At 38.1% G+C, this 18,906-nt stretch overlaps 1 protein-coding gene across 1 annotated transcript in view; it reads right to left on the bottom strand.

Annotated features, from left to right (window-relative positions):
- Positions 1-17,810, bottom strand: part of igfbp5b (insulin-like growth factor binding protein 5b) — a 50,152-nt gene extending 32,342 nt beyond the window's left edge. The window contains exon 1 of the mRNA XM_061926565.1: positions 17,175-17,810. Coding sequence (XP_061782549.1) covers positions 17,175-17,508 — 334 coding nt within the window. The 5' untranslated portion in view covers positions 17,509-17,810. The remainder of the gene's footprint in view (positions 1-17,174) is intronic.
- Positions 17,811-18,906: the final 1,096 nt, after the last annotated feature.

The following is an 18,906-nucleotide window of genomic DNA, read 5'->3' as shown; positions in this document are numbered from 1 at the left end:
AAACTAAATTTCTATCCTTTCCAGTATTTTATTGAGAAAAAAAACAGCATACTGCCACCATACTTATTTTGATTATTGTTTCTCAGCTGTTTGTAAATGTTGCAGTTTATAAATAAAGGTTTTTAAAAAAATTTAAAAAATCTAACAAATCGATGACTAAATTAATCGCCAACTATTTTTATATTCGATTAGTTGTTGCAGCCCTATATATATATGTATAAATACGTGTGTATATATATATATATATGTATATGTGTATATACGTGTATATATATATATATATATATATATATATATATATACATGTATATTTATATGTATGCATATGTGTATATATGTGTATACATATATGTATATATAAATATATATATATATATATATATATATATATATATGTTATGGGTATATACGTGTGTGTGTATATATATATACATATATGTATATCTATATATATATATATATATATATATATATATATATATATATATATATGTATACATATATATATATATATATACATATACATGTGTATATATGTGTATAAATATATGTGTATATATGTGTGTATATATATATATATATATATATATATGTGTATATATATATATATATATATATATATATATATATATATATATATTTATATAAATATATATATATATATTTATATAAATATAAATATATATATATATATACATATATATATATATATATATATATATATATATGTAGGTGTATATATATATATAAATGTATACATATATATGTATATATCTATATATATATGCTGGGAGACATGGGAGACTTATTGTATGCCATATACTGTACCTCCATGGTACTACCCTTTTGGGGGATAAGAGCTATCTCTCGGCTTAATCGTTGCTTGAGTTTGCAGTCAGAAATTCCGGTCACAAGACTCCCCACTGCGAGTTAAGAGTAGGGATTTCCGACCAAAACATGCACCGGAGTCTCGCTCGCTAGCATTAGCTGATGGCTAGCTATCAGATGGCTAGCTAGAAAGCCAAATCTTTGTTTTTCCCAACCATGGGTTCGAAGGAAGTGAGTGTAAAGGACTGTGCTGAAAAAAACTAAATAATGATGAAAGAAATCCTCGAAAAGCATGAGACTTTAGCCTACTAAAATAATGTCCAGACGGCTGACATTTATCAATGGAAATATGGATAAGCTGCTGATGGTGTGTTTGACAGGGAATCAGCCAAGTCTCCAATGTAGATAATGATGTAAATTATTGTTACATTATGTACTGTACTATCGTCGTTTCTGATGCGATAATAATAATAATAATAATACATTTTATTTATAAGGCGCCTTTCTGGTCACTCAAGGACACCGTACAAAATCACAACAACAAAAACAAATTGGATAAAAAAAAAACAACAACAACAAAGAGAAAAGAAAAGATGATTACAATCTATTACGATATTTGTTATCTACGAGTTTGTTTTTATTATTTAAAAGCATGGTAAAAATAAAAATGTTTGGGTCGAATTCAAATGCAGCTCAATGGGAAACGTTGATTTTTGTTTAGAATCATGTAAGTTGATACTTATAAACAGCCCTTTAAATGTAGATTTATACAAACTGCTAAACTACATATGCTATGTGGTGAAATACAATAAACACCGGATCGTTTCGCAATGCCATGGTCTTCTTCTATCGATGGTATCAACAATTTGACTGCGGGATTTTAGAACAGAAGAAACATGGCTAAGAAGTCACGCGTGTCCGCTCCAGTGGTGTAGTGTGTCCCCTTTGATGACAATGTAACTCAATATCAAAGTCAAGCGCTTATGTACAGTATGTTTTTTTTTTTTTTTGCCATGACATTTTCCATGACTTTTCCCATGCACTTGATTTTTGATCCTGACGACCTCCCGGGCAACTCTCGCAAGAACTAAGCTTTCACTGCACATTTTCGTGTTGCTCAAAGGGAGACGGACGGACAGCCACGGCCCATCATGGAGCTGTCAGGCAGCCACTACCGTAACACTAAACCCGGGCCGAATCGGCAACATAAGCACACACACACAAGTATCTGTTTTTGTAGCGCCACATCACAACAGAAATAATTACCTACATTTGATTTTAAAAAATCAATTAATATAGTTGAGTCTGAATACTATCATTATATTTACACATTTAAATGACACATCTTTATTTTAACTCTATTAATTACGTATTTTCTAGACTATATATATTTTTTCCATATATTAGCCACAACGGACAATAAGCCACGGATATATACGTTGCAAAATTAGTTATTTACACAAATATATCTTGTAAATATTTATTTACATACCGTATTTTTCGGAGTATAAGTCGCACCAGAGTATAAGTCGCACCTGCCGAAAATGCATAATAAAGAAGGAAAATAACATATATAAGTCACACTGGAGTATACGTCACATTTTTTGGGGAAATTTATTTGATAAAAGCCAACACCAAGAATAGACATTTGAAAGGCAATTTAAAATAAATAAAGAATAGTGAACAACAGGCTGTTGTTACGTTATATGAGGCATAAATAACCAACTGAGAACGTGGCTGGTATGTTAACGTAACATATTATGGTAAGAGTCGTTCAAATATCTATAACATATAGAACATGCTATACGTTTACCAAACAATCTGTCACTCCTAATCGCTAAATCCCATGAAATCTTATACGTCTAGTCTCTTACGTGAATTAGCTAAATAATATTATATAATTAATTAATATTAATAATTTCACACATAAGTCGCTCATGAGTATAAGTCGCACCCCCGGCCAAACTATGAAAAAAACTGCGACTTAATACGGTACATTAATTGTGTCCAAACGGTGTCTGGAACAAGGCAGTAAAACGGATCATCAAACAAAACAGAAGTTATCGTCACGGACCCAACTAGGTAAACAGACTCAATAAGTCCACGGTGACGTTTTGGTGAATCTACAAAACTGAAACAATATAAAAAAAAATAATGCTATTGTGAGTTAACAGTGAAAGTAGTACATTTTAGAAATAAATGTACCATATTGTCCGTGCTTAGAGCCCAACAAATGTTTAAGGAAAAAATATTGTTACATTTATTACCCTCACCGGACCATAAACAACAGATATATAGTAGGGCTGCAACTAACAACTAATTTGATAATCGATTAATCTGTTGATTATTACTTTGATTAATCGATTAATAATCGGATAAAAGAGACAAACTACATTTCTATCCTTTCCAGTATTTTATTGAAAAAAAACCGGCATACTGGCACCATAGTTATTGTGATTATTGTTTCTCAGCTGTTTGTAAATGTTGCAGTTTATAAATAAAGGTTTATAAAAAAAAGAAGGAAATAAAATTAAAGAATAAATAAATCAATTTAAAAAAAGTAGCCTCTGCGCATGCGCATAGCATAGATCCAACGAATCGATGACTAAATTATCGCCAACTATTTTTATAATCGATTTTAATCGATTTAATCGATTAGTTGTTGCGGCCCTAATATATAGTAATATGAAAACATTTGTCAGTATTTATTTACACACTTCAGTTGTTTCCAAACGGTATCTGTAACACGGCAGTAAAATGGCTGATCAAACAAAACAGAGGTCATTGTAATGGACTCAATACCGAGCTCGCAAATGAGATAAAAAGCTAAACGGACGAAACTGGAACAATACAAAAAGAATGCTATCGTAACTTAATAATACCAACACATATGTTTGTAAACGTGTAATGCTAACGACGCTAGCTTTAATACTTTACGATAGCACGTACAAATATGCAAACTGATGATCTTGTGTGATGACTGTATTATGATGATAGTATATATCTGATAGTATATATCTGTATCATGAATCAATTTAAGTGGACCCCGACTTAAACAAGTTGAAAAACTTATTCGGGTGTTACCATTTAGTGGTCAATTGTACGGAATATGTACTTCACTGTGCAACCTACTAATAAAAGTCTCAAACAATCAATCAAACTCTTACCAACATCACACATGGGACAGTTTAGTAAGCATTAACAGTTTTAGTTATTTTGTAAAAACTGACAAACATGGCTTGAAGTGATGAATGAAGATTCCATACGAGTAGAAAACGCTATGGACGTCTAGAAGACAGAACGACACTTCCGGTTCAAAGGTCTAAACAGAAGGGCACTGCAGCACCTGCAGTTAGCCAACTTGTCCAAAAGATGGTGCCATAGCACAAACAAAAACACACCTTTTAGTGTTTTTGCTTGGTTTTTTTTCCTTACTATTTGCATCATGGCAGTCAGCAAAGAAAAATCCATAACTTAGTCGCACCATTTTATAAGCCGCAGGGTACAAAGCATAGGAAAAAAGCAGCGGCTTGTAGTTTGGAATTTACTGTTATTTGTATTTATTTTTATTACAGTTGACTATGCAACGCGCATGCTTTTGTTTTGAGTATGTATTCGTAAGCCCCTTCCTACATCTAAAGACATTTACAAGCTGATTCTCACTTTCTCTTTACAATCTCTTTATTTGAATAGTACACAGTTATTGTATTTTGTATTGCCAGTGTAAGTTGGACTTTACCTTTCTATTTGATACAAAAATTATAATGTGGTAAGGCATTGTTATTCCCATTTCGAGCTTTTGGAGTTTTTCTTTGCCCGGATGTGGGTTTAGATTAGAGGATGCTGCTGTGGTTTGTGAGGCCCTCTGAGGCACTTGTGGTTAGGGGCTATCCAAAGAAACTGTGATGTATTGATTGATTTCTAGTGTATACAGTAGCTCCTTATCAAGATTTATTTTTTTCTCCTTAAAAAATATAAGGGAAAATGTTGTTGTAAATAAAATAAAAAAAAGATGTGAAGTTGTGTAAAACACGCTTCGTAAATATGCCTGTCATTGTTTGTAAACGTGTAAATTCTGATTTCAAAATATGTTAAATAACTGTAAGAGGCATAATACATGATTTAAATTATTCCGGACAAGATATTATTGCAGATAAACATTACTATTGTCAACATTATGTTAAGACCAATTAGGCACTAATGTGGTAGTAATATATAATAATGATAATAAAAACAATACCTGCGTGGTTCAGTCCTTGTTTTTTCTGTTTCGGCAGGGATTAGAACCTGGGTCGCCGGCATTAGAGACGAGCTTGCTAGCTACCGAGCTAAAGGCCACTGCTCTTGAGGTAGTCAAATAGTGAGGTCTACCAACGTGAACATGGCCCAGACACACTGGCTGGACGTGGTTACACAATTAACACTTTGAAACGCAGTGCACTTTTATTTGTATTAGTGTGTTTTACCAATGTTTACCATCACCCTAAATGAGTAAACAAACAATAAAAATACGATGGACTCAATCTCTGATGGCAAAACATATTTTGAGTAAATATTGAATGTCCAGTTTTTCGGTGGTTGGAAAAACTTTGTTGGATGTTTACCGTAAATTCTGGACTATAAGCTGCTACTTTTTTCCTCAACTTTGAACCCTGCGGCTTATAAGACAGAGCGGCTAATTGTTCTTCACTAACGGCAATAATAACAATTATTTTATAAAAAAGTACATGAATAAAAAACACTTGTTTTCTCGTTTCGCTCACGACAGGTGCATGAGTATCCTTCCATTTATCGGGAGTGTTTTCTTTTTTTTTCTTCTTTTTTTAAATTAAATTAACATAGAAAAAACACATGATACACTTTCAACTAGTGCATCAACCCAAAAAAGTTTTTTCTTTTTTCTTTTCCAACCGGCGGGCAGTTCAGTGTTCTAGCCGTCCATAGCGTTACCACTCGTACGGATTCTTCATTCATCACTCTAAGCAATGTTTGTAAGTTTTACAACATAACTAAAACTGTTTATACTTACTAAATCGTCTCATAAGTGTGACGTCTGTAGGAGTGTCTTCATGCCTATGTAATGACGCTAGCATCGTTAGCATTAGCTAATATGCTAACACGTTTACGAGTGTCTGTTAGTATTCTTTTCGTATTGTTTCAGTTTCACAAATTCCTCGGTAAATTAACCAAGACGTCACCGTGGAGTTATTGAGTCTGCTTAGCTGATTGGAGAGCTAGCTTCCGCAGCTAGTGGGTCCATGACGATGGCTTCTGTTTTGTTTGATCAGCTGTTTTACTGCAGTGTTACAGACATCGTTTGGAAACAATTAAGGTATGTAAATAAAGATTTACAGAATCTTTCCGTGTAACTATTCACAACGTATAAATCTGCGGCTTATAGTCTGGTGTGGCTAATATACAAAACAATATATATATATATATATATATATATATATATATATATATATATATATATATATATATATATATATATATATATATATTATTATTATTTTTTTTATTTTTTATTATTTTTTTTTTTTTCTATATCGGTGTGCCCTTTAGTCTGAAAAATACAGCATTTTATTGTTGTTTTTTATGCCTGTCTGCCACCGTAAATTTGGAATACTGCCGTATTTGTCTTTGTTGATAGGCTAATTTTGCTTTTTGGTTTGAACCCGAAATAATCCCGCAACGGGACATTTGGTTTCGCGATCAACTTTTTTTCATCCCAATTTTTTTTTACCATGGCATGCTTCTTACAAAGCTCTGTTGGTGCCAGAAGCTAGCAGTCCCACCTCCACTCACAAAGACAAAGATTGTGCATGACTGACCGGAGGGTTCACTCTGTTCATCGAATTCTTCTATGGAATACACACGTTAAGGTGCTGGGAGCGATGCATGGAGTGAACCCTGTCTTGCACCCCGTTTTGGAAGCAAGAGACGAAGAAAACAAACGCACACAAACATGACATTTTTTCGATGCGGGCAAAATTATCTATTTCGTTTATCGTTCTTTTAATTGACTTATCAGCCAGAGCCTAGTTTAGGGTGTAAAAAATAAACATTTTAAGTCAGTCTATGTGTGCACCGGTTATTGGTGTTTTTTTTGCCATTGTTGGGGTTTTGGAACGCCTGCAAAAAGAACCCATGTTCCTTGCTGAGAATGGCACTTCTTATGTAATAAGTGTTGATAAAATGCCCTCCCAAAAACGCAAAACACACCCACAGTTCGTTCCTTTGATGTTTGCCGAACCGAGCTCTTTTTATGAAGCACACTGACGTGACACCTGCGTTTCTAATTTGGTTGTGACTTTAAAGCAGGGATAGTCTACCAAATAGTTTTGGGGGCCATATTTCCAAAAAGCCTCTCCCTTTTGAGACTTTTATTAGTAGATTGCACAGTACAGTACATATTCCGTACAATTGACCACTAAATTGTAACACCCGAATACGTTTTTCAACTTGTTTAAGGCAGGGTCTACCTTAATCAATTCATGGTAACATGGTAACCTTCACTGTTGTATATTCCGGATACGCAGTGTCCTCTACAGTAGACATTTGATTATAGTCTATTTATGTTTTTAAGAGTCTGCTGCAAAAATGTGAGTCTCTCACAAGTTTTTTTAACTGAACTCGCGGGCCATCAGTTGAATAGCTTAAATAATGAAAAAGAGAGGACCTAAAATGGAACCTTGAGGGACACCACTAGTTTAACTAAACAAGAAGAACAAATAACTGCTGAGTGCGTTTGAAGTAAACCAGCTCCAGCAACACTTGAGTAACCTAAATAACATTTAAAAATGTAACCGCCAAAAAGGAGAGGACTTAAAGGGCTGCCTTGTGGAACGCCTCGGTTATGTAAATCACAAGTTTGGACCCCAGAGTTCAATGTTAAAATGTAAACGCAAGGATCTGCAAATGTGTTTACAGTAGTCCAACCAAGTTCCTAGAGACAACAGGAGCACACAAGTGTTTTTAGGAATCTGCTGCAAAAATGTGAGTCTCTCACTAGTTTTTTGAAGTGAACTCGCGGGCCACCAGTTGAATAGCATAAATAATGAAAAAGAGAGGACCAAAAATGGAACCTTAAGGGACACCACTAGGATAACTAAACAAGAAGAACAAATAACTGCTGAGTGCATTTGAAGTAAACAAGCTCCAGTAACACTTGAATAACCTAAATAACATTTAAAAATGTAACCGCCAAAAAGGAGAGGACTTAAAGGGGAGCCTTGAGGAATGCCTCGGTTATGTAAATCACAAGTTTGGACCCCAGAGTTCAAGGTTAAAATGTCAACGCAAGGATCTGCAACTGTGTTTACAGTAGTACAACCAAGTTCCTCTATACAACAGGAGCACGCAAGTGTTTTTTAAGAATTTGCTGCAAAAATGTGAGTCTCTCACAAGTTTTTTAAACTGAACTCACGGGCCACCAGTTGAATAGCATAAATAATGAAAAAAAGAGGACCTAAAATGGAACCTTGAGGAACGCCGCTAGTATAACTAAACAAGTTGAACAAATAACTGCTGAGTGCGTTTGAAGTAAACAAGCTCCAGTAACACTTGAGTAACCTAAATAACATTTAAAAATGTAACCGCCAAAAAAGAGAGGACTTAAAGGGCTGCCTTGCGGAACACCTCGGTTATGTAAATCACAAGTTTGGACCCCAGAGTTCAAGGTTAAAATGTCAACGCAAGGATCTGCAACTGTGTTTACAGTAGTCCAACCAAGTTCCTCGAGACAACAGGAGCACGCAAGTGTTTTTAAGAATCTGCTGCAAAAAATGTGAGTCTCTCACTAGTTTTTTGAAGTGAACTCGCGGGCCACCAGTTGAATAGCCTAAGATGAAAATGAGAGGACCTAAAATGGAACCTTGAGGAACGCCGCTAGTATAACTAAAGAAGTTGAACAAATGACTACCGACTGCATTTAAAGTAAACAAGCAACACTTGAGTTAGATCAATAACGTTACAGAAAACATGTCACTGCTAAAAAGGAGAGGACCTAAAGGGCTGTCTTGAGGAACACCTCAGTTATGTACATCGCAAGTCCGGACCCCAGTGTTCCATGTTTGCTAGCAAGGTTAAAAAGTAAATGCAGGGATCTGCAAATGTGTTTACAGCGGCCCAAGTTAAGGAGCACGCTAATGTTTTTAGGGATTTTCTGCAAAAATTGTCTCCCAAGTTTCATACTGAACTGCTGAAATTACTGCGTCATTTACCTTGAAAACACTGATCAAATAGTTGTTGATCGGTCGTTAAAACACGGCACACACTGGGTTTCTCTTGGAACCACTGCCTAATTATCTTTTATCTCTTGGCAAAGTGCAATCAGTTGGAACTGAAGATCCCTTCAGAAGCTTGAAGGATGAGGAGTCTGCTGCCATGAAGTCATAGCTGTTGGCAAGCTTTCCAGGGACTGTATCGCTCCAATCAGCCTAACTAGGTTTCAGCATGCCTTGTGATTTACAGTTAGGACAGCTCTTCAGGCTACAGTGCGACCAAACATTAATTAATGCTCTGCTAGTCGGCGAGGATTCATTACTTACAAATTTTGGACAGCAAAGCTTCTCCCGACCCCCCCTTCGGATCCCATTGTTTGGGGCCCACCATTTAGAAGGCTGCCGCTGTCATGGCCTCCTGAGTGTTGTGCACACTTGAGCTCCCCTTCCCCTGTGTTTACCTTGCTCAGCTTGTATCGCATACACACAGCTGCAACCCCACACCACAAGAAACTAGAGGCTTGCCTTGCCGGTTCCCATCCGTGGAGCTATTTAACAGAAGGCTTTTTTTGGGAGGAGGAAGGGGGGTGGGGGACAGAGAAGACCGGAGGCATTCTGCTGAATCACTGCCTTGCGACGGAGTGCCCACGCACTACGCGGACTGCCAGAAACCTGCAGGGATCTGTGAGCCAACAAAAAAGCCATGTTCCTTCTCTGTGTAGTGACTGTGTTCTATATGCCTGTCACTGGAAATGAATAGCAGTTGGGGGACCGTGGTTTGTTGTGGGGACTGTTGCACCGTCTTCACAACTCCCTAGTTTGACAACTTTAGAGTTACGGACCGGAGGTTAATACGCTTTAAGGAGCTAAGGGAAAAACATGGAACATTGTATGACACAGAAACTACAGACTCGTTGCATCTGGATCTTAAATGAGTCGAATTGCGGTGTGGAATCAGCAAAGCCTAGGATGAGCCTCGTGTCTACCAACTATTCCTCTTGACACGCCGCTAAATCTCTTGAGTGACAGACCTGTTCCATCTCTCAGAAATGCCCTAACATGATTTAAACCCCCTGGCTTAACTTGCCTTTGTCCGACTCTCTGTTTCGTGGTGTTTCCCTGTCTGCCTTGCTCATGTACACAGATTTAGTGGTAATCGGACTCTGTAATGCACAGCCTGCCTTTTAAAAACGCACTCAGACGCGACTCAAAAGTGTGATGAAAAGCAGTCACGGCCGTATAGCTTTTCTTCTTCGACTTTTAAATAGCTTTGGTGTCGTCACCTGTAGGCATGATATTTGAATCCTGAGTGCACTACCTTTGAAAGCACCCGTTTTAAGGTAATCTCCCGCTTATTGGCATTTACCGACGTATAAAAACAAAGAAAAGCCACAGAATGAGTACTGTCTCACTGGTGCGTGTGGGTGACAAGCTCTCGACAGTAGTGTGCAGATTATATTGATACTGCTGATACCAGATGTTTATGCTCCAATATCGATACTTTTGAAACTTTAGTTACCGTATTTTTCGGAGTATTAGTCGCACCGGAGTATAAGTCGCACCTGCCGAAAATGCATAATAAAGAAGGAAAAAAACATATGTAAATCGCACTGGAGCCCAGCCAAACTATGAAAAAAACTGCAACTTATAGTCCAAAAAATACGGTACTATAGATCAGTGTTTTTCAACCTTTTTTGGGCCAAGGCACATTTTTTGCGTTGAAAAAATGCGGAGGCACACCACCAGCAGAAATCATTAAAAAACGAAACTCAGTTGGCAGTAAAAAGTCGTTGTCGCAATTGTTGGATATGACTTTAAAGCATAACCAAGCATGCATCACTATAGCTCTTGTCTCAAAGTAGGTGTGCTGTCACCACCTGTCACATCACACCCTGACTTATTTGGACTTTTTTGCTAATTTCCTGTGTGTATTGTTTTACTTCTTGTCTTGCGCTCCTATTTTGGTAGCTTTTTCTCTTTTTTTGGTATTTTCCTGTAGCAGTTTCATGTCTTCCTTTGAGCGATATTTCCCGCATCTACTTTGTTTTAGCAGTCAAGAATATTTCAGTTGTTTTTATCCTTCTTTGTGGGGACATTGTTGATTGTCATGTCATGTTTGGATGTACTTTGTGGACGCCGTCTTTGCTCCACAGTAAGTCTTTGCTGTCGTCCAGCATTCGGTTTTTGTTTACTTTGTAGCCAGTTCAGTTTTAGTTTCGTTCTGCATAGCCATCCCTAAGCTTCAATGCCTTTTCTTAGGGGCACTCACCTAATGTTTATTTTTGGTTTAAGCATTAAGACACCTTTTTACCTGCACCCTGTCTTCCGCTGTTTCTGACATCTACAAAGCAATTAGCTACCGGCTGCCACCTACTGATATGGAAGAGTATTACACGGTTACTCTGCCAAGCTCTAGACAGCACTGACACTCAACAACAACACATCATTTGCAGACTATAATTACTGGTTTGCAAAACATATTTTTAACCCAAATAGGTGAAATTAGAAAATCTCCCACGGCACACCAGACTGTATCTCACGGCACACTAGTGTGCCGCGACACAGTGGTTGAAAAACACTGCTATAGATAATGTATATCAATTACGGGAACACAATGTAAAAGTAACTAAATCGTGTCTAAATGAAACTAAATTGGAGGAAGAGTATGTGTCCTTTTGTTGTCGACTGTTAACAGATACTACATAGGGAGTTGAATTTAAATAAGAACGCATTAAGTGCAGAATAATGCTATTAATTGTTTTGCCCTGTGATTACATATAGATGAAGAATTTTTCCTAAGAGCAGTGAAGTGAATTATATTTATATAGCACTTTTTTTTTCTGGAAACTCAAAGTGCTTTACATAGTGAAACCCATTATCGACATCTTTAAGCTACAGTTAAACCAGTGTGGCACCGGGAGCAGGTGGGTAAAGTGTCTTGCCCAAGGACACAACGGCAGTAACTAGGATGGCGGAAGCGGGAATCGAACGTGGAACCCTCAAGTTGCTTAAGACTTGAAATACCCAGACACATTACGTATTTTTAAACAAAGTATCGGATCGGTAACATGTTTCTCGGTATCGGATCAGAAAGAAAACTAATTGTATCGCACATCACTTGTCGACGAACAGGACTGACAGAACATTTTAAAACAACATACTTGTACCTATGTGGCTATTTTTAAGGTGATTACTTTACAAATAAATAAAAAAAACAACCTTATGTTTCGATGCGGGTGTTGTTGGTCCGAACAGGCGAAGTGCAAGTAAAAATGTATTTGTTGACGAAAACAAAAAAATAGCGCAGCCAGGAAGTGCACAGGAAACCCAAAGAATGCTTTGCAGCATGGAAGTCAAACAAAATACCCCAAACTAATAACTGTCGTGCATGAGCGATCATGCCCGGAGACCCCTGACACCATAGAAAATAGTGAATACGGTTCTCTCTCGAGTATAAACGCGCACTTTTTAACGTGATAATTTCCGAGCATATTTTTGCAGCCCCGACTTTGACAGGCCAGTGCCCCCGCCGAGGAGGCTCATCTCAGCGGGGACCATCCCATCCGCGAGTGAGGCGTCTAGCGGCTCACAGCAGATTAACACGCAGCGATATAAAGCGGTCCAGACGCAATTCACACAAAAGGCGGCATGATTTTTGCCATGTGCATTTAAACCGTATTGCATGAAGGTAATAAGCACCGAGGCGCTAAATTAAATCAGATGACACCTCATATAGGCTGCCATCTGTCAAACTTTTTTAGATCGGAGCACCATCTGGATAGAGGATCAAATATGGGCGGGGAGGGGGGGCGGCGGGGATAATCAATAGGGTTAATGCATTGATTAAATCAGTGTTTTTCAACCACTGTGCCACTGGTGTGCCGTGAGATATTGTCTGGTATGCCGTGGGAAATTATGCAACTTCACCTAAATGATCCCAAAAATATTTTTTGCAAATCAATAATTATAATCTGTATATAATGTGCCGTTGTCTAGTGTCTGTGCCGTATAGAGCAGCAGGTAGTTAAATGCTTTGTAGAAGTCGGAACAAGTCGAGGATGGTTTGCCGTGATCCCGATATGCAGAGCACAGCGGGAGACAGCGTGCAGGTAAAAAGGTATGTGACGCTTAAAACAAAAATGAACAAAAGGCAAGGAAAAGGGCTAAAAGACTAGGAAAAGGCACTGAAGCGTAAATAAAACTGAACCGGCTACAAAGTAAACAAAAACAGAATGCTGGACGACAGCAAAGACTTACAGTGTGTGTCCGTACATGACAAGGTCTAAGACAAACAGACTCAAGAACAGTTTTTTTCCCAAAATCCATAACCACGATGAACTCTCATAGGCACTGATTTTATAGTTTAGCACCTCTGTGTGTGCAATTTTAACTTTCCACCCACAGTCAGAATGCTTCTGTATATATGTATATAGTAGGGATGCCCGATAATGGCTTTTTGCCGATATCTGATATTGTCCAACTCTTTAACTACCGATACCGATATCAACCGATAACGATATCAACCGATACCGATATATACAGTCGTGGAATTAACACATTATTATGTCTAATTTGGACAACCAGGTATGGTGAAGATAATGTCCTTTTTTTAAATATTTATAAAATAAAATAAGATAAATAAATTAAAAACATTTTCTTGAATAAAAAAGAAAGTATAACAATATAAAAACAGTTACATAGACACTAGTAATTAATGAAAAAGAGTAAAATTAACTGTTAAAGGTTAGTACTATTAGTGGACCAGCAGCACGCACAATCATGTGTGCTTACGGACTGTATCCCTTGCAGACTGTATTGATATATATTGATATATAATGTAGGAACCAGAATATTAATAACAGAAAGAAACAACCCTTTTGTGTGAATGAGTGTAAATGGGTGAGGGAGGTTTTTTGAGTTGGTGCACTAATTGTAAGTGTATCTTGTGTTTTTTATGTTGATTTAATAAAAATAAAAAAATAATAAAAAATACAAAACGATACCGATAATAAAAAAAAACGATACCGATAATTTCTGATATTACATTTTAAAGCATTTATCGGCCGATAGTATAATATTTAATAGGGGACGGTATAGCTCGGTTGGTAGAGCGGCCGTGCCAGCAACTTGAGGGTTCCAGGTTCGATCCCCACTTCTGCCAACCTCGTCACTGCCGTTGTGTCCTTGGGCAAGACACTTTACCCACCTGCTCCCAGTGCCACCCACACTGGTTTAAAAATGTAACTTAGATATTGGGTTTCACTATGTAAAGCGCTTTGAGTCACTAGAGAAAAGCGCTGTATAAATATAATTCACAATAGTAAAACAACACATTCAGAACATTCGTTCTCAGGACTGGACTGTGCACCTTACCTCCTTTTGCATTATTTGTCTTTCCCTCCTATGTTTTGCATATTTGTAGACTGTCGCACTGATACTGGAGTTGCTTTTAATCTCAGACAAGCGGTAGGAAATGGATGGATGGATGGATGTACCTGTGTATAGTGACAATAAATGGCATTCTATTCTATTCAATCTAACAATGTCCCCAGGAAGAAGGATAGCCCGCACAACTGAAATAGTCTCGATTGCCAATACACCTGCTCGGGTAGCCTTGTGGTTAGGGTGTCCGCCCTGAGATCGGTAGGTCGTGAGTTCAAACCCCGGCCGAGTCATACCAAAGACTATAAAAATGGGACCCGTTACCTCGCTGCTCGGCACTCGGCATCAAGGGGTCAAAATTGGCCGTGAAACATACTTGCCAACGTTGAGACCTTCGAATTCGGGAGATTGGGGGGGTGGGTTGGTGGTAGCGGGGGTTTATATTGTAGCCCGGAGGAGTTAGGGATGCAAGGGATTCTGGGTATTTGTTCTGTTGTGTTTATGTTGTGTTACGGTGCGGATGTTCTCCCGAAATGTGTTTGACATTCTTGTTTGGTGTGGGTTGACAGTGTGGCGCATATTTGTAACAGTGCTAAAGTTGTTTTTACGGCCACCCTCAGTGTGACCTGTATGGCTGTTGATCAAGTATGTCTTGCAGTCACTTACGTGTGTATGCAGAAGCCGCATACAACATGTGACTGGGCCGGCACACTATTTGTATGGAGGAAAAGCGGACGCGTCGACAGGTTGTAGAGGACGTCAAAGGCAGTGCCATCACGGCACGCCCTTAATATTGTTGTCTGGGTGAAATTCGGGAGAAATTCAGGGAGAATGTCTTTGTCTATGTAAATAAACATTTACTAACTTGTTATTTTCCTTTGTAATCTCTGCTTACTGAGCCTATGGTGCTGTTAAGTTATTGTGGCTCAATTTGCCTTAATTTTTTTTATGTTAATGTATTTTTATTTAATATATATTATTGTTTTAGTTGCTTAAGAGATATTCCTGGCTCTGAATTTGCTCATTGCTATTTTTATGTTTTTGTGCATTATTTGTTGCCGTCATCATTAAACGAACAGGTTACTCATCAGTTACTCAGTACTTGAGTAGTTTTTTCACAACATACTTTTTACTTTTACTCAAGTAAATATTTGGGTGACTACTCTTTGCTTTTACTTGAGTAATACATCTCTAAAGTAACAGTACTCTTACTTGAGTACAATTTCTGGCTACTCTACCCACCTCTGACCACTAGTATAACTAAACAAGAAGAACAAATAACTGATGAGTGCATTTGAAGTAAACAAGCTCCAGCAACACTTGAGTAACCTAAATAACATTTGAAAATGTAACCGTCAAAAAGGAGAGGACTTAAAGGGGAGCCTTGAGGAACGCCTCGGTTATGTAAATCACAAGTTTGGACCCCAGAGTTCAGGGTTAAAATGTCAACGCAAGGATCTGCAAATGTGTTTACAACTGAATGGTTGCCCCGCGAGATTTTCGGGAGGGGCACTGAAATTCAGGAGTCTCCCGGGAAAATCGTGAGGGTTGGCAAGTATGGGGTGACATCACCAAAAAATTAGGGATGTCCGGTAATGGCTTTTTGCCGATATCCGATATTGTCCAACTCTTTAATTACCGATACCGATATCAACCGATACCGATATCAACCGATATATACAGTCGTTGAATTAACACATTATTATGCATAATTTGGACAACCAGGTATGGTGAAGATAAGGTACTTTAAAAAAAATAACATATGATAAAATAAGATAAATAAATTAAAATAATTGTCTTGAATAAAAAAGAAAGTAAAACAATGCCAAAGCAGTTACATAGAAACTAGTAATTAATGGAAATTAGTCAAATTAACTGTTAAAGGTTAGTACTATTAGTGGACCAATCATGTGTGCTTACAGACTGTATCCCTTGCAGACTGTATTGATGTATATTGATATATACCGTATTTTTCGGAGTATAAGTCGCACCGGAGTATAAGTCGCACCTGCCGAAAATGCATAATAAAAAAGGAAAAAAACATATAAGCCCGGCCAAAGTATGAAAAAAAACTGCGACTTATAGTCCGAAAAATACGGTAATGTAGGAACCAGAATATTAATAACAGAAAGAAACAACCCTTTTGTGTGAATGAGTGTGAATGAGGTTGAGGGATGTTTTTTGGGTTGGTGCACTAATTGTAAGTGTATCTTGTGTTTTTTATGTTGATTTAATAAAAAAAAATAAATAAAAAAATAAAAATAAAATAAAAAATGGTACCGATAATTAATAAAAACGATACGGATAATTTCCAATATTACATTTTAGCGCATTTATCGGGCTAAAATGTAATATCCTGACATCTCTACAAAAAATTATTCCCGGGCGCGGCCACCGCTGCTGCTCACTGCTCCCCTCACCTCACAAGGGGATGGGTCAGGACAAACTTAGTGTGTGTGTGACAATCATTGGTACTTTAACTTTAACGCAGGTCAAAGGAAGACGTGCTATAGGAAAACAGGAAAAAGCCCACCAAAATAACAGCGCAAGACAGGAACTGAAGGAAAACAACAAACTAAAAAATAAAATAAAAAGACAACCTGGTGGAGTTTCATTTTTTAACGTTTCTGCTGGTGGTGCACCTCCGTGTTTTTTCAATGACTCGAGAGAAAAAAAAAAAAAAAGGTTGGAAAAACACATCGCGCCATTTATGTATGCTATCGGTATCGACCGTCTTACCTATCGGCGGGTGCCCGGGTTTGTAGCCCTTCTCGTTGGTGCACATCCCCCTGCCGTGGAGGAGGGCGTGCAGGGGCTTCTCCTCGCCGCTGCGGGGCAGGCAGCGGAGACCCTGCGCGCACGTCCCCGTGTACACGCCGCACGCCTGGCCCTCGGACAGCGCGCACGTCAGGCAGCAGCCGCAGCCGGGCTCCTTGACCAGCTGGCAGCCGCCCGGGATCGGCGGACACATGGACATCGCCTTGTCGTCGCACGGCTCGCACGGCACGTACGAGCCCCAGCCGCCGGACGGCCCCGACAGGACCGTCAACAAGAGGCAAAGAGTCCCGAACATCTTCCGGGCGTTTTAATTCTGTCTGCCCGAGGTGGTGGTGGAGGTGGAGGAGGTGGAGGAGGTGGTGGAGGTGGGGGGGAAAAGTGCTCTAATGAACACAATGCCTCAATCAGATAATCCGATTTTAAGAGTCTTTATCCAAGGGTGTTGCTATCTCATTTAAACGACAGGAGCAAAAAGCACATTAATGAAACGGAGGGAGAGAAAAAAAAAAGGAAAAAAAAAAAAGAGAGAAGTATCCCGTGCGTGCCGGCGCAAATAATAACCTTTGCGTGTAATTAGCACTACTTTCTCGGCTGAAGTTCCAGAGCAGACTGATCAACTTGGGAGCTGCGCTGGCTTTTTAAAAACAGCCCAAACCCCGAACTATGAATACTTAACAGCAGTAAAGGGAGGCGCACTTGTTCCGCGGCTTGGCGACACGCCAACTTCTTTTTTTTTTTTTTTTTTTTTTTTTTTTTTTTACAAACCCAGCAAGGATCGCTCCTTCACTAAAGTGAAGCACAGTAGAAATGAGGATCTAAGAGTCTCTGTAGGGAGCCTGATCTTGAAGAACCGTTCCTTTTTTTTAAAGAGCCTTTGTCATATTAATTTTTTATTTTTTATTTTGGTAACACTTTAGTATGGGGAACATATTCACCATTAATGAGTTGCTTATTAACATGCAAATTGGTAACATATTGCCTCTTAATTAGTCATTATTAAGTACGTATTCTCCATGGTCTTATTATACAACCAGTCAATCAATCAATGGTAAATGGTGAATGGGTTATACCAGGGGTCGGCAACCCAAAATGTTGAAAGAGCCATATTGGACCAAAAATACAAAAACAAATCTTTCTGGAGCCGCAAAAAATTAAAAGCCATATTACATACAGATAGTGTGTCATGAGATATACATTGAATTAAGAGGACTTAAAAGAAACTAAATAAACCTCAAATATAGCTACAAATGAGGCATAATGATGCAATATGTACATATAGCTAGCCTAAATAGCATGTTAGCATCGATTAGCTTGCAGTCATGCAGTGACCAAACATGTCTGATTAGTACTCCAACAAGTCAATAACATCAACAAAACTCACCTTTCATACACAACCTTAAAAGTTTGGTGGACAAAATGAGACAGAAAAAGAAGTGGCATAAAACACGTCCTAGAATGTCGGAGAGAGTTATACATGTAAACAAACTATGGTGAGTTCAAGGACCGCCAAAATTAGTAGGACAAAACGGCGCTCGCCAAGTACTCGAATCAGTGAAGCATGTTTTAATATAAACCGTGTGCTTTGTAACAATTAGGGAGGTTTGTGTCATGTTTGTCCTCCTACAGAAACCATATTAAAACAAAAAATATATATTTTTTCCCCTCATCTTCTTCCATTTTTCATACATTTTTG

This window comes from Nerophis lumbriciformis, linkage group LG31 (genome assembly GCF_033978685.3).
Source record: "Nerophis lumbriciformis linkage group LG31, RoL_Nlum_v2.1, whole genome shotgun sequence".
Classification (NCBI taxonomy): domain Eukaryota; kingdom Metazoa; phylum Chordata; class Actinopteri; order Syngnathiformes; family Syngnathidae; genus Nerophis; species Nerophis lumbriciformis.
Note: the sequence above shows the minus strand (reverse complement) of the source record. Positions and strands in the feature narration are given on the sequence as shown.